Source organism: Danio aesculapii, chromosome 7 (genome assembly GCF_903798145.1).
Source record: "Danio aesculapii chromosome 7, fDanAes4.1, whole genome shotgun sequence".
NCBI lineage: Eukaryota > Metazoa > Chordata > Actinopteri > Cypriniformes > Danionidae > Danio > Danio aesculapii.
In genome coordinates, this window is record NC_079441.1 from 53,820,499 (window position 1) to 53,843,450 (window position 22,952).

Below are 22,952 nucleotides of genomic sequence, written 5' to 3' on the forward strand. Positions count from 1 at the left end.
TGTTCGCGTGGCTTTCCTCTGTGTGCTCCGGTTCTCCTCCACAGTCCAAAGACATGCACTACAGGTGAATTTGAAAAATAAAAATCGTCCGTGGTGAATGAGTGAGTGTATGGGTGTTTCCCAGTACTGGGTGGTGGCTGGAAGGGCAGCCGCTGCATAAAACATATGCTGGAATAGTTGGGGGTTCGTTCCGCGGTGGCGACCCCTGATGAATAAGGGACTAAGCTGAAGGAAAACGAATGAGAGGTTTGATCAATATGATACCATTTGTTTTATTTAATTTATTCTGCTTCCTCAGATTTGACAGCAAACTTCTGCAGTAAAATTACACACCTGGAATCAACCATGTCGAATAACTTGATGCTTTAATTAAAAAGACAAATCAAAGAGAGAGCTGTTTCAGTGTTAAAAACAATAGTCTAGTAATGTTACAGAATTGTTCAAATTGAATACTGATCCAAGTATGCATTATTAGCACAACAATGCAAAAAATTAAACAAATGTAACAACACAAGTACATCATTAATAAAACACATGACAGAGAAAAATAAGATTTGTTTTGTTGTTGTTTTTCTGATAGACATACAATTGAGGCATGGCAGTTTAAATAAAGTCAGTATTACAATGTGAACTGCACCGCAATAGACAGGCATTATCTATGCATGCAGATTTCTTATTATTGGGACGATTTAGAATCTGCTCATTTTTATCCACTGATTTCATTGGTAAATCCAGGTGAAGAATAAACTGTTATAAAACCATGCATTTGCTGGTGTGAGGTTACGAAGCATTTGAACTTGTTTAAAGAAAAACAACTTTATTTTGTTCAGCCCATGAGCTGTAACAGCACATACTACATTTCCTTGGCAAACAGTAGTTCAGTAGGAGAATACATTCACATTCTTTGTCATCTGTACTCTTCTCAACAGAAGCCCTGAGCAAAAGGTCTTGTAAACAAGCATCACATTCAGTTACTCACTTCATGCTATCAGTACTCTAATAATCAGCATATATAATACTCTAATAAACTTCTGCTGCTAACTGATTGGTTACACTGATCACAAGTTTCTTCTCTCTTATGAGTGGATGATATATATATATATATATATATATATATATATATATATATATATATATATATATATATATATATATATATATATATATATATATATATATATATATATATATATATATATATACACAATTTTGTAATATGCACTCCACTAAAAATTGTCTCAATCATTGTAAAATTATGAATTCTTTCCAAATAGTCATCTTATGAATATTATTTAATATCACTATTTATAAAAATCGCAGAAAAACTAAACATTACAATGCAAGTTTTTTTCCAATACCATGCAGCCCTAGTTTGGAGTGACATGAAGGTAAGTATTATGATTTTTCTGTGCGTGATCTGATACTGTCAGATAACTATTCCTTAATGAGTTTGTCAAACAATTTGTTGAGAAGCGCATGCTGTTTCCAAAATGCAGTTTTTATTTTGTGCAAGACTGAGTATAATAGATAGATTCACTTTGCTTTCTTTCCCCAGAACTGCAGCACAATGTTTAAGTTCATCCAGTCATTCTTTGGCGAGTCTCTGTATTAGCGAATACCATTCTGTCCGTTTGCGTGTAATGTAGGTGGGTGTTATAATGGGAGCAGGCAGGCTGGGGCAGCCATCAGTTTTAACGCTTTCACACAGAGCCTCTGCATTACAGATCACATACATGCCACAATCATAACTGTTCTGCTGAGAAGGGCACTGCTCCTCCACAAAAGGCACTTTCGTCCCAGCTCCGAGAAAAGCTTCCAACTTGGCTGCAATACGGCGGGCATGCAGAGAGTTACTTCCACTCTGGGAGTCGTAGTGGGCAAACTGGCTGGTGTCTCGCCGATAGAGGAGCAGGCTCCAGTGAGAGCCGCCAGCAGTTTGATTCGAGTTGTCATTGACTGCCAAAAATACCCAGCGACGAGACGCGAGGCTCAACGGCTCAAGAAAAATGGCAAGCTCCTCATGACACGAGGCGTATTTGATAAACTGAGCAACTTCAGGGCTGATGAAACAGATCTTATCGGCCAGGCTTTTGAAGCATTCAGTTGTAAAGTATTCAAAGGCAAAACCTATGACCTGATCGTTGAGCCAGTGCGGACCGTTGAGAAGCGCCATGTCCGAACACCGTATCAAACTGTCCTGGTAGCTCAGCACCACTGGATCCATTCTCAAAAACAGCAGCAGTTACTGGAAGATGACAATGAAGAGATTTTACTTATTCACATTTATGATCCATTCCACTAACACAATAGTTTTGTAATGGTAATCTGTCACCTACACAGCAGATGTTCTGATATTCGATCACTATATTTTCACATTATTTGCTTACCTTTTGTATTATATGCACAAGGCATGCGATGGTTTCAATTTGTCATATCACAATTATTACTCAATATTGTATCATGGTATCTGGTATTTCAATAAAACACAAAAAAGGTTTTTCACTTTTACAGTAAAGTATTTGAGTGTGCATGTGTACTTTTAGAAGCATGTTTTTTTATTTATATACAGCAAGTTATGTGCAGTTACATTTCCTTCATTAGATAAAGTGTGCTCTAACAATAATCATAATAAATCATAAACAGAATAATTCATAGTTTTTTGAAGTGCCAACATGGTATTTTAATAAAATACCAAAAATATATATATATATATATATATATATATGAATGAATTTCAGTGTTTTTGTATTATTAAAAACTAAAAAAGTTAAATAAGTTCAATTTTGTAGGTTTACTACTCCTCAAAACATGCTTTTCATTTACATACAGCAAGTTATTTGCAGTATACATATGGTGTACATTTTCTTCATTAAATAAAGTGTGCCCTAATAATAATAAAAAAAATCAGACAGAATGATTCACAGTATTTTATGTATTAAAGATTATAGATTATAGCTTCTGTAATGCATGTTAGTTTTCTTCTTTGCACCATTGAAAAAATATTAATTTGCACATATATAGTACCATTACTAATGCAGTCTATTTCTATGGGTCAAAGATGAGATTCCATTTTTATGTCTGCATCAGATTATATTTACAAAAGTGATTATGCAAATAAAGAGCATATAATTTAGTAAAAAAAAAAAAAAAAATTAAAAAAAATAATAATAAAAAAATAAATAAATAAATTTAAAAAATTATTTACTTTTATTGTGTAAAACACTGTTTAAAAAGTAACAAATGTGTGAAATTGTGTTCTATCATCATTCAGAGTAAATTATATTTATTTAAAAGTGCAACAACATACTTATTCTGATGTAATTATTAAAATATTAAAAAAGATTTTGCTAATGTATTTCAAATTTTATTGTAAATCATTAAAAAATTGTATTGCTGGAAAATGGCCAAAACCTAGTTGTCAGGACAGCACTGGCAAAAAAGGTGCAAATGATAATTAGTTGGTATTAGTCATGTCATTAATTGATTTTTGTTTTTAATATTCTTAATTTAATTTGTTTGGTTGGATTTATACTGATTGCCTTCTGTAAATAATTGTAAAAGTGCACAATTTACATTACTATTATTAACTTTATCTAGCTAGTATTTTCTAAAATGAATGAATCTCCTAAACTGTAGATTTTATTTTCCCCTAATTTTTTTCCTGTAGTAACTGATTTTTTTCCTCAGTACTCACATTTCTCTGTACCTTCTGTAATAGTAGGTCACTTCAAATATAACACAATTTAAAGTGTTACATTAAAAGTGCTTCAGCATCACTTTAGGGTGTATCATTTACTGCAAATATTAGAATGAATATATAAAGATGATTTTTTATTCACAGCATCGTTTTACTTACACTTGAAAATGTCAGAGTAAATTTCCAAAATGTCCCATTTTAAACAGACGTGCTCTGAGTACTTTAATCAAAGTTTTTTGATTTCAATACAGGTAATACCCAAATGTAGCTTCTGAAATATTGATAAAATGTACATTATTTGTCAGCGTTAGGCTGGGCGATTTGATCTAAAATCAAAATCTCGATTAATTAAACATTTTAATTCGATTATGATGAACAATTATTTCATTTATATATTTTATATTATCATAGTTCACTGACAGGTTTTAGACTGTAAATATGCACACATATTACAAGTGAGAGATTTGGGTGCATTACATGATTTTGCAATAATTAAAGGAAACACACATTATCTATTATCTATGAATATTTATCGAACATTAATGCTAAACAACTGAAATTAAAACACACATTGCCTAAAACCAACAGTTACTTTGTTCTTATAAAAAAAGTAAAAAATAAATAACATGCACTTTTGGAAACAAAACTTATTATTTTCAAGGTTTTTCATATTAAAATTAGAAAATCATCTCTTGTTAATAAAATAACCCGGTAACACTTTATAATAACTACACAGTATGAATGGTTTATTAAACATTGACAAATAGTTAATTCCTTATCTGTTAAGTATTACCTCTATATTAATAGACGTAAGCAGTGATTACAACAATGATTGTATTTTCATACTTTGTTACTTATTAATTGTTCATTATTAAATTCCGCATTTCATTATTTACAAACCTTTTGTATTTAGGCGTAGTTAGTGGCTTTTTAGAATCAGAATGAGTTAGTAAACTATAAACTGTTCAAATCAACATTTACACATCTTATTATTCAGGCATATACTAATAGTTATTTTGTTTGCTAATAAATGCTTTATTAACTCAACTTCATTCAGTTTTGTGACCTAATCTAAAGTGAGGACTATTTATGCTTTATAAATCCCTTGTAAATGACAATTAAAAGCTCTATCAAATGAACAATACATCTTTGTAATCTTATCTAAAAAATTTAATTACCTTAACTTTAAACATTGCCAAATTACAGGAGTGTCAAAATACAATTAGAAATAAATACAATTAAATAAAGTTGTATAAAACAACAATATATTAATTTAACAATAATATTGATACAACATTTCAATGTTATTTAGCGATGTTTAAACTGTATACAGTAGTTTTATTTTAGATAAGATTGCAAAGATTTGTTTTAATTTGATAGAGTTTCATTTGTGTATGTTTAAATAAATAGAAATAAAGTGGTTTATTTTCCTTTTTCTGTTCAGAATTTAACTGAGCCTTTAATTGTCATTTATAAGGGATTTATAAAGCTTAAATAGCCCTCACTTTAGATTAGATCACAAAACTGGATGAAGTTGAGTTAATAAAGCATTTATTAACATACACATTAACTATTAGTTTACGCCTGAATAATAAGAATAATAAATGTTAATTTGAATAGTTTATTAATCATTTACTTTTGCATTCTAAATTATCTTAAAATAGCACCAACTATTCCTAAATAACTGGTTTGTAAATAATGCAATACTTTATTAAGTAATGAAAAAATAATCATTAACAAAGTATGAAAACACAATCATTATCCACATTATAAATGTGCTTATAAGTCAAGAATAGAGTATTTGTAGCTGTATTTATAAACTGCTTAATAATGACTGTTAATGTAAAGTAATGTCGTGTAATTATTACAAAGTGTATTGAAAAAATGTACCTAGAAAAATTAGATCGATTATAGGTTTTGAATGTCGATTTCGATTACTTTTCGATTAATCGTCCAGCCCTCTGTACATGATTTAAATTTATAAAAAATTATATTTACCAAAATTATGTTTAACAGAGCAAAGAAATTTTCACAGTATGTCTGATAATATTTTTTCTTCTGGAGAAATTCTTATTTGTTTTATTTCAGCTAGAATAAAAGCAGTTTTTCATTTTTTAAAAAAAACATATTAAGGTTAATATTATTAGCCCCTTTAAGCTATATATATTTTTTCGATAGTCTATAGAACAAACCATCATTTTACAATAACTTGCCTAATTACCCTATCCTGCCTAGTTAACCTAATTAACCTAGTTAAGCCTTTAAATGATACTTTAAGCTGTATAGAAGTGTAATGAAAAATATCTAGTCAAATATTATTTTAGTGCCATCATGACAAAGATAAATAAATCAGTTATTAGAAATTAGTTATTAAAACTCCGACTTCAACTGTATTTTAAATGATTGAGGTAAAGTTGGTTTTATATTCGCACATTCATACAGTGACAACTTCCTGTATTGTTCACCATGGTACTTTAAATATTTGGATTGAAATTACATATGTATGTATGTATGTATGTATGTATGTATGAATGACGCAAGTATGACTTCAAAACAACATCAGCACTATTTAATTGACTGTGAACAATGTAGTACTTTGATATTCATTGACTGCTAATATGATTTCACTATTCAGAATTTGCAAATAATACTTTTCTGAAATGATATTATTAAGGAGAAAATTTGAATGTGCGAATATAAAACCAACTTTACCTCAATGTTTAAATGTGCTAAAGCATCTGCAATTAAATATGCCAAAGTTATTAACATAAAATGTGTAGACAATTTTGAGATTTTTTAAATTTAAATGTATAGCCTAATACCTTGTTAATGCTATGTTATATAATCCATTCATCAATAAGTTGACATAAACGTTTATCGGACCATTCTACTAACAGTAATTGATCACCAACTCAGTACTTTCTTGTCATTTTATTTTTGTAATTACTTCCAAGAACAACACTTGCACCCTGACCTGTACTTTTAAGTAACAGAAGTAGATGACTTCAAAATATTACAGTATTTACACTATTATTTTAACCGCTCTCGAGCATTAAAGTTGCTTTACAAGCACTGCACTGATATAGGCCAAACTATCACAACGACTCCAAAGCAAATGATTTTCAGTTCTCTACCTTCGTTATCTGTTAATCTAATTTGAAAGCACATCGTTTCTTACCTCGCAAAAGAAACAGCACCCAAATAAAACTCTCATACCGTCAACCTTCTTCTACCACTGGCGCGATGTGAGCAGCTGCCGTAAACCTTTAAATGTTGTGACAGAAAATGTCGTGCTTTTACAGGCTTTGCGACAGTTTTAAGGGGCGGATCAGACGTACACGCCTCTTTCTCAAGCTCGTCGATGATTGACTTGTTGTCGTGACGCATACAGTTACGTATTTGTTCTGTGAAAGGCAGCCACCGCCCATCACCGCAGCTGACCCCTCCCATCCGCCGAGTCTTAGAACCGCAGCGAGTACGCGCAGCGCGCGCCCGAACGCTGATGAGGAGCAGCACTGATTAAGCAGAAAAAACAGAAAGGAGTTTCAGCGAGCGACTCCCACGAGAAAAGAAACGGCGCACTGTTGGGAATTTTCAATAGGGAAAAAGCCTGTAGTCCTCTTTTAATCAAAATGGCACAGTGGCACGTATGTTTGGACACGGGAAAGTTGCAAAGGACAATCTGAGAGAGACCTTTCTGGGATATTAGAGCTGCGCTGGATTTGATCTGTCCTTAAAGGAGAAGCGTAGCACACTGGATTTTTACACTGAGCTCAGAGAGGTGAGTTTCATTCTGTGCTGTTTTTTTCACTTATGCTGTCGGCGAATTACACTAACTTATCATTCTCATTTACCTTGACCGCTGTTGACTCGAAGTTTCGCAGCAGCAGCGGGAGCGAGCGAGACATCAGAGTTTCATCCCCAGCTTTATGTCTGCTTGTCGGGACGTTTGCGCGCTAACTCGTGGCATACGTGCAACACCATATTGTGATATTTCTCTTGCTTCAGTGTCAGCAGACACCAGGGTAACCAGTGAAGGATGATACTAGTGTACTTATGTTAGAATAACTTTGAGCTGACATTTCAGAGCCGCTGAGTAAACCCCCTTTGAAGTGTGACAGATGCCCTGGGTGGAGACGACGAGGATGATGATGATGATGGTGCATGTATTATTGAAGACTCACTTCACCCCAGTACTGCAGTAATCACGGGGCAAATCTGCACAGTCATCCGGACCCTGTCACAATGTTTCATTTCCCTTTCATTCACTTGTCTATTTTTGGACAATCAGTTGTCCTAGTAGTATTTGTGGACTTAAGGCAGAGTTGCTGCTTTTAGCAAATGATGCTGCAGCTTCTTTATTTAATTAGATTTGTCTCAGTCATTTTGTTAGATCTTTAATCATCTGATGTTGCAGTGATTTTTTCTTTTAGTGGATGTTTGGAGTTTACTTTTAGGTGTTCTCACAGTGTAGCCAGAAATATTCATCACGTTAGCAGCATTTGACATTGAGGTAAAGTTAGTTTTATATATGCACATTCATTCAGTGACAACTTTTGACATGCTACCTATATTTTTTACCATGGTACTTTATATGCGGTACATATATTTGGTCTGAAATCACATGCAAGTATGACTTGAAAACAACATTGCCACTACTTATTTGACTGAACAATGTTGTCCTTTGATAGTCATTGTCTGCTACTATGATTTCTCCACATAGAATTAGCACTTTTCTGAAATTATATTATTAAGGAGAAAGTCAGAATGAGTATAAAACCAACTTAACCTCAATGCATTTGACAGTCACAGAGTACTTTTTGTCTTTACTGTATACAATATAGCTGGCGTTGATCATTTGAATTGGAAACAAATGCTTTTGTTTCTCTTGGGGAGTGCTTGTGCTTTTAAAACAACAGCAGCAGCAACAACACGACATGGTTTGTTTTTAAAAGAAGTCCAAATATTTTACATGTGTGCAAATACCTTTTAGGATCACTACGATACACATATTTGTGTTATGTTGTTTTGGAGCGACAGAAGAAAGTTTATTGTTTGTTTGTGAGAGTGTTGTTTTCCCAGCAGAGCAGCACAGGTGATCTGAGGAATGTGAAGGGTCTGTCTCAGCTGTTAAGGCGGTCTGAGAGATTGTGCCAAGACATGACTTTACTCCGACAACTGGCTTTGTATATGTCATACGAAATGTGGTAAAAACCTCCCAGTGTGCTCGGTCAGAGAGCTGCCTGCATGCTTTTGAATCAGATTCATGTAATGTTTGAAATTAAGCTGTTCTGAATCAATGCGTTAACAAAATCAGACACATACTGAAATGGTCATGACACATGTATAAAGCACACACAGTGCTTTTGTATAGTCATTTATAGAGGCCTTTGGTTTAAAACAATCACTTCACAGGTTTAAAATTCCTTCTTATTAAATATTAACACAGTGCAAAAATAGAAGTTGCATCATATAGCCTGGAGAGAGAAGGTTATTCTGGATGAGAACACTTAAAGACTCTTTTTAGTGACTGTGCTTTGGGACTGTACCCCCCCCCCTTCCCCCACACACACCCATAAAGTTTATTTTTATTCAGAAGCTTTCAAATAAAAATGCCTTATTTTTCTGGATTTCTATTTAAAAATAAACTAATAGTAAAAAAATGTAATCAAATGAAGGCTAGAACATCACCAGTTTAGTTCATTTAAAAATGTATTATTAAATGCAGATTGACAGTTTCTATTGTGGCAAACAAAGTACTGTACAAGGGATACAATTATTTTACTTTGAGAAGTTTATTCTATACAATAGTAATCTGACAAAAAGTTATGAAATGTCATGCCATTGAAAACTTCAGATATTTCGGTTTTCTTTATTTAAAGACTTTAGATGCAAAAAAATTTTGCAATGTTGCAATTTGAAATGTTCTTCTTTTCTCAGGATCTGGTGTGTAGGTTCAGCAATTTCACTTTTAGAGCAAATATGATGTTCTTTTCATTCTCTTTTAAGTGAAATAACTGAATATAAACAGACAAAATGCTCATTTTGGGGTTTTTGCATCTGAACTCTCCATTTCTTTAATATACCGATATTTAGTTATTAAACAAAAATCAGAAAAACACAAAATGCAATATGAATTAATGTGAAGGCCTGCACTTGGCAAATTCCTCAGTTTTGTCATTCGTTTATTAATTTTCTTTTCATCTTAGCCTCTTTATTAATCTGGGGTTGCCAGAGCGGAATGAATCGCCAACTTATCCAGCACGTTTTATGCAGCGGATGCCCTTCCAGCTGCAATCATCATTGGGAAACATCCATACACTCTCATTCACACACATACACTACAGACAATTTAGCTCATTCAATTCACCTATAGCGCATGTCTTTGGACTTGTGGGGGAAACCGGAGCACCCGGAGGAAACCCACACGAACACAGGAGAACATGCAAACTGCACACAGAAATGCTAGCTGACCCAGCCGAGGCTCAAACAAGCAACCTTCTTGCTGTGAGGTTATCGTTCTACCCACTAAGCCACCGTGCTGCCCAATTTGTCATATCTGACACAATTGATATTTTGCGTTATCCTGTAAATTCCATTATAAAGTCTGCAAGAAATCTAAATTTACAATGTTTACTTGCTAGCTCACATTGTTATTCTTAGGGTGAACAATTCATCCATGCAAGTTAATCCTCTGGAGAAAAAGTTTGTTTTGTGAATCTTTAATCAAAGTCTGACCATTTGCTTCCACATACTCGTATTGTTAGTTTGCAATGAGGGAATGATGCAGGAATCCACGCTTCCTTCTCAATATTTAAGTTGGAAGTACATCAACTATGCCTGTCACTAATCAATATATCAAATTATCGTGCAATACTTGGACATGACCTCAATACTTATTGGTGTTGAAGTTCACAAATATTCTTAAAACCATTTTACAATTACACTCTTTCTCACCGGTGTCAAGGTTTTTTTATTTGTAAATATAATAGGTCTTTTTAACTTCAAGCTTTTTAACATGCCTTTAAAAATGCAATCTTGATAATTTTCATATTGAAGGATAACTATATATATTTCGATATCAGTTGATAATGCTTCCAGATTTAAAAGAGTACCCCAACAATGACTGAAGCCACAAAAATTAGAGGGTCAGATAAAATTTCAGTGGCTGAAAATTAGGTACATCTCTAATATCAACACACTTTTAGATTCCCATTGTTGCACATTTCTGCTTTGTGATTGGCTCTTAGATTAATATAAAGTCCAGAGCTTATCATTGTAATTGACAAATTTTATCGTGATTTAATATTATATTGTGTATTGGCCCAGCCCTACCTTTAACATACTCATACCTTTTTAACATTAAATTACAGAATCTAAATACAATTATTAATGGAAATTCTTTGTCCGTTGAAGGTGTTAATGGCTATTTACAGTACTATGCTGTTGTATTATAATTATATAATCAGTAGTGTAAATTGATCTCAATAATATCACATAACGCAACAATTTCTGAGACAATATATTGCACAACAAAAATGATTAATGTGACAGGCCCAACATCAACATACTAAAATAAAGTCTTAGCCACTTCCAGTTCACGCTTATTGTATTCTGCAATTCAATTCGCACTGTGGAAATCATTGGGCCTATCAATCCATCTTTTTAACACGTCTTAAACACACTCATACCTTTTTAACACCAAATTGCAGAATGTAAATAAACATAATAATAGAAAGTCTTTGTCTCTTGAAGGTGTTAATCGCCATTAATATTACTATATTGTTGTATTATTTATATATATTCAGTAGCATATTGTAATCTCAATGTTATCGATTATCACAACAATTTCTGTGAAAATATATCGCACAACAAAAATATTAATGTGACAGGCCTAACATAAACATACTAAACTAAAAGTCTCAGACATGTTCGTTGTATTCTTCGATTCAATTCGCAATTTGGAAATCATTGGGCCTTATGAACTCTATGACTTCTGGAGTATGACTGATCACAGGAGGCTCTGTATGATGAACCTAGGATGTAGGAGAAATCTGAAGCATTTCTGTACCACAACAATAAGCGGAAACTGCCATAGGAAGCAGTGAAACTCACAGCCATCAAGTTGACTGTACTTTAAAAGGGATGCTGTCTATATTTTAGGCACTGATGCTACATAAATACTGCACTGTAAATAATTACAGAATTCATTTAACATAAGTCATGATAACTCAACTTTTTTTACGTTACTTTAATTTAATTTAGGAAGTTAATCAGGTTTCAACTTTAAGTTAAACTAATTTAAATGTTTTAAGTTAAAAAAGTTAAAAGTTAATTGATGCAAGTTAAAATGATTTGTTAAGTTAAATAGGTTTAACTTAAAAAATTTAAGTGAACCACTGATTTGTTTTTTACAGTGTGTATATGTACATTTGTTATAAACCAGCCAAGATATATAGTGGCGGTTATATATAGTGTTTATCTCTTAAATGTTCATCAGTTGAGTATGTCAGCTGTACTTCAGACAGTAAGTAATTTAGCTGAATCGCAGATCGCTGACAGCTGTATGCAGACAGACAGCTGAAAGGGAGTATGGGTCATATTCCTGGGCTGTAAATAACTGCAAACACCAGTGATTATTACTTTTACCATTTGTCTGAAAGCCTTCAGTATTTCAGATGCAGGCTAATGTGTGTTGACAGTTCATTGTCCACTTACCAGCCAAGTCCATTTTCATATAAAGATATTCATGCAATTGCAGTCTTATTTTGCTTAGTTTATGCATTTTGACTTCACAAATATGCCTATTGGCTTTCCGCAGAGCCAAATTGACCACAATATGTGCCAGTCCTAAATTATCATCAGGCAAATAAATCATCTTGGATTTGTGCGTCGTACAGCCTGTAATCTTTCTTGGAGCTTGTTTTTAGAGATGATCTGATATTCAAAGCCTGGTGTTATGTTTATCCAATCCAAACAAATATTTGGTGTGGATTTGGATGTTATTCAGCTCTCCGTGTTGTCTAGTTCCAGAACGTCCATTTAAAATGACTATTAGGACGCTATAAACCCCCAGCAAAATGATTCACTGAGGATATTATTTGTTAAACTTTAATACGTTATGATGGTTTTTCCTCCTAGAATGTGACATGGAGTGGGAAAGTTCAATCAAATAGGACATTCCATCATCAGTTACTCAGCCTCATCTTATTTAATAAAAACGTTAATTTTTCATTGGAACACGAATGGAAACATAGATACCTGAGACATTTTTGTCCCAGCATGCACTCAAAGTCAATTTTATATGGTCTAAAAGCTTACTTAATAAAAACATTATAAAATAATCCATAACCATAGCAGTTTAATTCAAGTCATCAAATTGTAATATAAAAAAGCACATCAATTGTAATATGAAGATCAGCATTGCTTGTTTGACTTGAACCAACAAACTTCATTGGTTCTAATCTTAAGCAAGTTATTGGCCCCACAGTGGAAATGCAGCATGATTTCGGCCTCGCTGCTTAATGTTCCAGAACTATTGGCCCAGCCTGGCCCATGTTATATGTAGGCATGGGTTGATAACCGGTTTTAAGGTTTACTGCGGTTTTGAAAAATCAAGGCTTTAAAACTGTTAAAATTTTCTGTTATACCATTCCTAAGGTATTTGTACATTTTATTTTTTGTATTTTATTGAGCTATTTAAGATCCTCCATGTCACAAGCTACTGGTCAGTCCATGATTCAGGAAACATCTGAAAAATCTCCTATAAACCAACATTCAGCATGCTGTAGAGCTGAACAGTGCATCAAAAAGAGGCCTTTTCAAGTTGAAAATAAGTCTGTGTTTTTAAAACTAGTTAAGACAGTAGAAATCAATGATTTATTTAAATTATTTAGCCTGACCATTTATTGTTTTTTGAAATATTTTGAATGTTAAAAAAGAAATACCATGTTCAATGGGGAAAGGTTGTTGTTTTTTCCCAGACACTTAAAAATAGCATATTTTAGAGCAGTAGTTACAATACCGTGATATCGTGGAACCGTGATATTTTTACCCAAGTTTATCATATCATCAGAATTTTATACCGGCCCATGCCCAGTTATATGCTTACGCTTTGAAGCATCCCAGTTTTGGGTATCAGTGGAAGGACTGAAAAAATCTCAGAAATAATTTGTGTTTGGAAGATGAAATAAAGTCTTATGGGTTTGAAACAATATGGGTGAGTAAATAATGGAAGGTTTAGATTTTTTGGGTTACGTAATAAATACAAATTGGTTTAAGAAATGATTCAGCATCAGTTCTGAAATGTTTCAAATGCTTTGTGATTTTGTTATAAATCAATTGAAGACTTAGTTGTCCCCAACATATGTCACTAGGGCTGTGTGATATGCAATATGCAAAAGAGTGCAAAATAATGCGATATTGATATGCAATTCTACTTTAAAAATTAGTTATAACCAAAATCGTTTTTATATTACTTCAAGGAATAGAAAGCATCAGTACAACATTTGAAAAAACAACAAAAAAAAAACAAGACAATATAAGCAAGCTAAAATAAATAAAATATACATCCCTACCACGTTGCGCTGGTTTAGTTTTATCAAACTGAAAGCATCAAGGACATTCAAGAAAACAAAAACACTTGAAACGGGGTTCAATACTTTGTTGTCTTATTGTTTTTTTTATTTTTTTTTATTTCGCCATAGTTTTCGGTGATAATTTCTTCATCCATACTGAAATTGTTAAACATTTTATACAAGAAAACCAGCATGTCTACGCTGTATGCTTTCAGGGGTGCGCGTTGACATTGCCTGATATACTGAAGTCTTTCAGTGGTTGTGCTAATGGCCGGTGCACAATTATAGTTTTTGTATTAAATCTATCCTTTATAGGAAACCACTGCGATATAAATGTGTGTGCATATGTGATATTGCACATTCCACTTGAACCTAAAATAAGCATTAATAATATAAGGAAAGGTTTAGCTACATACAAATCATAAAGGTAAATCGTGTAGGGACTGTTAAGAAGCAGATATTTTAAACGGAAGCAACATTTAAAATGTTCAGACTACCAACTAATTTCTAGGTGCGTCAAATTCCTTTCTTTAAAAACACCTAGAAATGAATGTAGTAGAATGAGGCTATTTGATGTGTTCTTACATCATATTACTGCTATAGGATGTAAAAACTATGCAAAAAAATAGATGAACTAGCAATTAGAGTTTGGCTTTTATAGATCTATTACAATTAATTACATTTAAATAACGACTCATATAATTAATATTATTTTATATCTCAGTCCAGACCTGATAAATACTTTGACCCCAGAATATAACAGAACGTCATCTCCAACACGATTTAGCATATTTAACTTTTCAACACTAGCACTAGAGGCCATCGTAATCACTGTAGCTAACTTCTTTCCATTCAGGGATTTGATGTCATTGACTTTAAATGGTTTGTCACAGCCCTATTGAGCTGGAGCCTCCATTAGACAAGGGAATAATTAAATCCATTAGTGTGGATATTTTTTCATCTGCTTGTGATGCGTGTCTGTATGACCGATCCTGAGGGCATTTCCTCCTGCCTGTAAAGGAAGTAATGACAAACAAGGCATTTTAGCACATGTCACAATGCTAGGTGTCTGCAAAGATTGTTTTTTGTGTGATTGCTCATGGCCTAAAGGGTTAATTCACTCAAAAAATGAAATTTCTGCTATTAATGACTCATCCGCATGTTGTTCTCCATTGACCGCAATAGTCCGACGACATTTAAAGTCCAGAAAAGGAACCAAAAAAGACTGAAAATGGGATTTCAGTGGTGAAGCTCAACAATTTTGTGCATCAAAAAACTAAAACCTCGCCTATGTCTTCAACATCCTAAGGGTGCGTTCTTACTGCACTATATTATTCATTTTATTCATAAATAATTTTGGCTTCAATACCTACGCCGTGCATTATGGGAGAGGAAGAAGCATGGAAAATGTTTTTGAGAGAGGCTGAGAGTGTCAGAAAGGTTGGGTGTTTTTCAACTTTATCCAAATGTTAAGAGAAAAATGATGGACGACAAACCAATTGCTTTGAAAGTGGGCAAGGCAAGATGTTGACATAGGTTTCCGAGTGTTTGGGAAACTTGTTGGATTTCTGTGCTGAAATCACTTATGCAGACTAGTGTTGTCACGATACTGAATTTCAGTACCAATCAAAAAACGCAATTTTAAAAACATCACGGCTGTTTACCGAGTGCAAACACAGATACAGGGCCACTGGAGCGTTTTAAAGCTGCGAAGATCAGCTGATCTGTCTATGACCTGACATACGAGCGATCCGCTGATAAATTGACTGATCTTTGCGGTTTTAAAATGCTCCACTATCTGTGTTTGCACTTTGTAAACAGTGGTGAAATGCAGTGAATTTATGACCTTCAGGGCCAGTCATAATGGCAAAGCAGTTGTGTTTAAGAATGCTTTCAACGGCTATTAAATGTTCACAGCGGGAAATCAATTTTTTTTTTTCAAATTTCAGTACCGTTTGGTACAGAAATTCCAGTATTGTGACAACACTAATGCAGACTATCTTTAAAACGTATTCCTTCACAATTTAATTTACATAAAAATAATTACATTAAAATAATTTACAAACCTAATGTAAAGAATTTTCCTCTGCTGCAAAACTAAATATATGCCTGTGCTTATTCATTATTCATTTTTCCTTCAGCGGAGTGAACCACAAACTTATCCAGCATATGTTTTTACACAGCGGATGCCCTTCCAGCTGCAAACCCAGTAAAACACCCATACACACTCATACACTACAGCCAGTTTAGTTTATTCAATTCACCTATAGCGCATGTCTTTGGACTGGTGGAGAACCAGAGCACCCGGAGGACATCCACATGTTCGGGAGAACATGCAAACTCCACACAGAAATGTCAACTGACCCAGCCGGGACTCGGACCAGCAACCTTCTTGCTGTGAGGTGACAGTGCTAACCACTGAGCCACTGTGTCGCCCTGCCTGTGTTTATTTACCATTTAACCATAAAAAATGCACTTATGATATATGTGTAAACATGCTGTCTGTAGTTTATAACGCAATGAAAGATCAGGTGTGCTGCTCTGCCTTAAATTTGAGGCCCAAAAGTAGTGTTTGTCAATGGTACTTAATGCAAATGTGACTCTGTAGTGTAAAAGCATTGTAGGCAACCTTGGTATAGAGCCCATAGTAATCACGCACCCTGACCTAACATTGGAGAGAAGATATAGGAGAACAAAGTCATTTTTACACTGTAAAAAAGTAATTATGACTTTAAAAAATTGATGTAAACTTGTTGCATTTAGAAGCGTCAAGTTGACTTCACTTAAATAAGTGAGTAAACTCATTGTAACTTGGAACTGTTCATTTACTGGTATTTTATGTTATTATGGACATAGTTAATTTACTTCATTTTAAGGCAAACGTGTTTCACACTTGTTTTAAGTAAAGTCAACTAATCCATTGTTACAGTGCAGTTTTTTTTAGTTTGGCCACACAAAAGTGAATGTATGACAGTTTTTGGTTCTTTTTCTGGATTTTAAAATGTCCCATGAGCATTGTTGTCTTGATGAGGGAACTCTTGGATCTAAAATAACTTTTTTGCATTCAGAAGATGACCAAAGGTCTCAGGGGGTTATAACATGTAAGGGTTAGTAATAAAAAAATGTAAATTTTTGGATGAACTAACCCTTCAAGTTGGAAACCCTAACTGCAATTTCTGTGAGTTGATTTATTGTTTGTTTGTTTCTTTCTTTCTTTCTTTCTTAGAGATATTTTTATTGTGATTCTGTCCTTTGGGTTGTGGATATAGGAGATTTCTTCACTCATTTATTGTCTTTTGAGGTGAAAAACACAAGTACAGTCATTTGGCGAAGTAAAAAGGAATTTACAGCATTCATTGATGTTTGCAGCACTTGTTCAACTATTCAGGTCTTGTTCAACTATAAAGCCTAAAGTATGAGCAATATCAGTAGTGATGCTTTAAAAGAGTTTTGGATGTAATATTTAGCCAGCTTAAGTAGGTAAGTAGGTACCTGTCTGCTCTTGATAAATGTGCAGCAGCAAAACAGGTGTTGACAAGCCACTTTTTTTGCAGTGTAGGGGCCCAAGTAAAGGGGGCACCACGGTAAAACTGGGCCATTTCACTTCAAGATTGTAAGGGAAAAGTGGGGTCACTTTACCTTCTTATAGTGAGAAAAGACTGCACATGGTCTGTTTGTGTTAAGTGCTAAGTCTTTACCAGCACCAGCTCAGCTCTGTACAATATCTCCCCTTCAGTGGTTTGACTGTAAGGCCTCTTTCTTCTTCGCAGGAAAAAATGTCAGAAAACTACTGACTGACTGTAAGAAACGTTTATCAGTGGCTTATCTTGTTTCAGATCTTGAATACCATCCTAACATGAGCACTCTGCAAGACGAGTTTGTACAGCAATTCAGAACGCTGTGAAGAACAAAGTAAATGCCAATCTTGTTTTTTTTAAGTCACTGCAATATTTCAGGCATCTTATTTACTCATGCACTTAGTTTTTTTTTCTGCAGATATTAGTACACACATTGTAAAAAAAAATTTGAACACTCACAAATTCAAATTTAAGTGTATTAAACAAATAATTAAATTGTCCACCCCAAAAAAACCTCACAAATTTTTGATTCAGCTTATTTTAAACGTAGTTCTAACCGGGCTGCACGATATGAAACATTTGGACATTGTGATATTTTTATTCTGCTATATATATTACAATATGAATACAATTTCCTCAATGGCTGGAATAGGTCTATTTGGAAAAGATCTTGAATTTAGATGATTGGGTTTGATTTTGTAAAGATTTTTATCTTGTATAAAAAAAATGATAACCGATTGCAAGCAGAATAATTCAATAGGGCAAAGAAAAAAAAAAAACAGTGCCTTATGGTTTCCGGAAAGTCAAACAGTATTCATGTATAGAAATTGAATGATGAATGTAAAATAACACCAATGTAATCTCATTGTATTAATAATTTAGTAAAATTATTCTTCACGAACGCTACAAATGTTGTATATTTTTCTGCCCAAATGCTTTAAATTAAATGCTCTTGAAATGCCTTGTAAAACACTTATGCCAATCATAAAGTTTACTCTTTTATGGTTATACTTTGCAATGACTCCACGAAACTAATGTGTTCTCAATTGTTGTGTTGACCAACTATAATCCCAACTCAGCATTTCATATTGTGCGATGTGACTATTATTGCGGACAAACACGTTGTGATATCAAGCTGAAAACGATATATATGTTTGAGTGCAATTTTGCAAACAGAAAGAGAGGCTCACATTTAATACGGTAAAGTTGATTTAAAAGGCAAAACATCAAAAAGGAGAAAAAAAGTCCTTCAAGATCCATACAACTGTTTTCTAACCAGCCGTGATGCAACTAGATGCCCAGCTGCAGTTTTTCTGTCTGCACTGAGTGCGTTTTCTTGTGGGACTTGAGAGATTTATCACATAATGGCTTTCTAAACTTTCACTGTGAGTCTCATCTGTCCATGGTTGTTTCATTTAGCACAAAGAAAACACACACCATACACACACACACACACCCACACACACAAGAGGTGTAAGAATAAAGCACTAGGAATGGGATGATAACAGTTTTCAAAGGGTTTACCCGTGGTTCATTACACCAGATTTTTTTACTTTTTCCTTTTTTAGGGAAAACAGTATCTACAGCAGAAAACAGCCGTTTTAAATTGTAAATTCATTATTCAGCCTGACATGTTTACTGCTCCAATTTTTTTTTAAATGTTTCTCAAATAAAATATATTTGTTCAAAGGGAAAAAAGTTATTGTTTTTTACCAGACATTTTACAAAGAACACTATTTTAGAGAAGTAATCGCAATACCGTCAAACCATGATATTTTTATCCAAGGTTATCATATTGGGTTAGAAATCTTATACAGGCCCATGCCTATAAAGCACACTCCTTTTAAGCACTGTTAAAGCCAATATAAACTAATGAATGCACTTTACTGAGTGAATCTATCGTTTTTACAATGGAATGTTGCATTGATTATTGTCAAATATGTATCTGCACATCATGATCATGACAAATCACCTCTTAGTAATCTTAATCAAAACAACATTCCCATTTGTCTGTTCTCTGATTACGTTTCATTGATTCAACAACAATGAATAATTATAAACCTTCAACAACCTGTGACTGCTATGACATTTCGGCAATTAACAGTATCAAATAACAATGATGAAGTCAGTGGACTGAACTTCAAATCTTTAGTTTTGTTTGAGAATTTTTTTGTTTTTGGTTAAGAACGCTTACTGCTAATTCTACAATGACCAGCAAATCTTGAGACGATGGTGTTTTTATCTTGTGTGTCATGAGTATCCAAATACTGCTGCATGTGTTCTTTTACGTTATTAAAAATGTGGACTTTTTTTTCTAGTGTCAGCGAAGTATGTGTTTTATAAGTGTAGTAGAAGTATGAGAATTTTAAACCAGTCCAACATGTCTACCTAGTGGTGTAACTGAGTCTCATTCAATCATTCTTTTGCTTTAAGACCTTTGTTTGGATTCTCTTTTTCCTTTGTACGATGGGGCAGTATAAAGAGCCAGCATGAAACATGAAGTTGCAGGTCTTATGATGACTGACGTGAATTTGGTGCAACAATATTTTTCTTCAGTGCATTTTACCCATTATGTTACAACTTAATTGGCACCTTTAAATAACTTTGGAACAGTTCTTTGTGTTGTTAGAAGGAGAAACCATAACTACTCTCTTTTTGTTGGGGAAAGTGAACTGTTTAGCCTTAGCGATGTCAATGTCAGGGTATGGCATTATTAGTTTGTTTTAATACATTTCACTGTGGATTATTATAATGCATGCAAACGTAATTTTATTTTCTCTTATGGCTAAAGATTAAAGGGTCAATCAAGTCAGTATGTTTATGGTATGCAGCTTGACTTGTCTTTATTCAGCTTGGTTTGCATTTCCACTGGTTTAGCACTGCTTAAAGTGGGTATACATGGGCTGTTTCTACACTGACTTTACAGCTTTGTTTACATTGTAGGCAATCCTTTTGCTTGATCCAATTTTGGCTGCCCACAGAAAACGTCTGGACCTCTTCTGCTGACCATGAAGCTGACATTTCCGGTGTCTTTTTCTTGCAGCGCTATAAAATGGTTAGCCAAATATATCAGGTTTGGTAAATCCAATGACATTGGTAGTGACCATTTTCTCAGACCAATCAGTGAGCAGCAGTGGGTGTGTACAATCATGTTTACGTAATGCTACGTCTCTCTTTGAACCTCACCCGAGGTGCCACTAAAAAATTCAGGTGCTAGGTAAGGGAAGCAGTAGAAAAGCCTCAAAAGTGAGCCGTACTGAACTGAACTGCGGCATATCATGCAGTGGTAAGATTTGATTTAGGTTAGATTCAACTTTATTGTCATTACACATGTACAAGTACAAGGCAACGAAATGCAGTCTAACCAGGAGTACAAAGCAGCAAGTGCAAGGATATAGGTTATAAGTTATAAGTGCAATTATTGTAAACTATGGTACAGATAATATTTACAGATGGATGTACTATGATAATAATATACATAATATAAGTCATATTATTATAATCAATCTATTACAAATAGATGAGCATAATGTACAGGTTGCTATTAATATTAGGAATATGCAAATAGATATGAACTTAATATACAGGTTGTGATTTGTTATAAAAAGGAATTACAAATAAATATGCAGGTATGTATAACATATATACATTTACAAATGTAATAAAGCGCCTTTGATTGTTAGCTTGTTCAGTTGGGGTTTCTGAGTTTGCATGTTCTCTCCGTGTTGGTGTGAGTTTCCGGGTGGCACGGTTGCCCCCACAGTCCAATAGACATGCGCTATTGGTGAATTGGGTAAGCTAAGTTGGTCCTAGTGTATGTGTGGTGAGTGAAAGAGTGTATGGGTGTTATGGGGTTGCCGCTGGAAGGGCATCCGCTGTGTTAAAACATATGCTGGATAAGTTGGTGGTTCCATTCCGCTGTGGTGACCCCTGATTAATAAAGAGACCAAGCGAAAAGAAAACGAATGAATGAATGAATAATATTTGTTAGCTTTCACATTGTTCCACCTCATAACATGAACATTTTCTTTTATGAAATAATATCTAAAAAAGTGGAGTGAAGAACACACTCTTTACAATTGCTGGATTTACTTACGTCCTAAGAGATTGAGTTTTGCAACTGTTGCCAAGACAACTGTTGCAAGTGGTGTAAAGATGCATTTTAATCATTCAGATCATAAGTGGATTAATCTAAATACACATGTAAACAAGGTTTAAGATCTTTAAGCGTAACCATTTTCAGAGTTAGCCAAACACCCATTTGACAGTTGATTTGGATTGCTTTCATAGTTTACATTGAAATCAAACCAACAAAAGACTACACACTCTTGTCCTATTGACTAATGCTTAAACATTCATTGGTCAACTTTCATCGACCAATGTGCTTTCCCAACAGATACAGTTGAAATCAGAATTATTAGCCCCCTGTGAATTTTTTCTTTTCAAATATTTCCCAAATGATGTTTAAAGAGCAATAATTTTTTCACAGTATTTCCTATAATATTTTTTCTTTCTGGAGAAAAGTCTTATTTGTTTAATTTCAGCTAAAATAAAAGCAGTTTTTATTTTGTATAAAAACATTTTAAGGGTTACTATTATTAGCCCCCTTAAGCAATATTTGTTTTCGATTGTCTACAGAGCAAACCACTGTTATACAAAGACTTTCCTAAATACCCTAACCTGCCTAATTAACCTAGATAAGCCTTTAATCTAAATACAAGTCTCCTGAAAAATATCTAGTCAAATATTATGTACTGTCATCATGGCAAATAATCAGTTATTTGAAATTAGTTATTAAAACTATATATTATGTTTAGAAATGTGTTCTTTAATAATTCTTTTTTCCATTAAACAAAAATTGGGGAAAAATATACTCATTTTATATAATATTAAAATATATTATATTCTGACCACATTGTTTTGACTCGATCAGTACTCCCCAATATGGGTTGATCTCATGAACCGATCACAAATGTTTGTTTACAAGCAGAGAAATGCACACGTGCTCTTGCGGTATAGTACACATCAGCAGCGCTAACACATGTGAGGAGGTAAAATGATACATGAGCGATCACTTGGCCGAACACAGCAGGTAAAATT

At 33.8% G+C, this 22,952-nt stretch overlaps 2 protein-coding genes across 8 annotated transcripts in view; one reads left to right on the forward strand and one right to left on the reverse strand.

Moving 5' to 3' along the window:
• Nucleotides 1-1,212: 1,212 nt before the first annotated feature.
• Nucleotides 1,213-6,961, reverse strand: senp8 (SUMO peptidase family member, NEDD8 specific). Its single transcript, XM_056462946.1, has 2 exons — nt 6,876-6,961; nt 1,213-2,245 (listed from the first exon to the last, which is right to left on the reverse strand). The coding sequence occupies exon 2, from the start codon at nt 2,222-2,224 to the stop codon at nt 1,586-1,588; it is 639 nt and encodes a 212-aa protein (XP_056318921.1). The 5' UTR covers nt 2,225-2,245; nt 6,876-6,961; the 3' UTR covers nt 1,213-1,585.
• Nucleotides 6,962-7,169: 208 nt separating this feature from the next.
• myo9aa (myosin IXAa) overlaps nt 7,170-22,952 on the forward strand; it is a 258,992-nt gene continuing 243,209 nt past the window's right edge. For all 7 annotated transcript variants that reach the window (XM_056462171.1, XM_056462177.1, XM_056462176.1 and 4 more), the window contains exon 1: nt 7,170-7,478. The gene's annotated coding sequence lies outside the window, so the exon portion shown is untranslated. The remainder of the gene's footprint in view (nt 7,479-22,952) is intronic.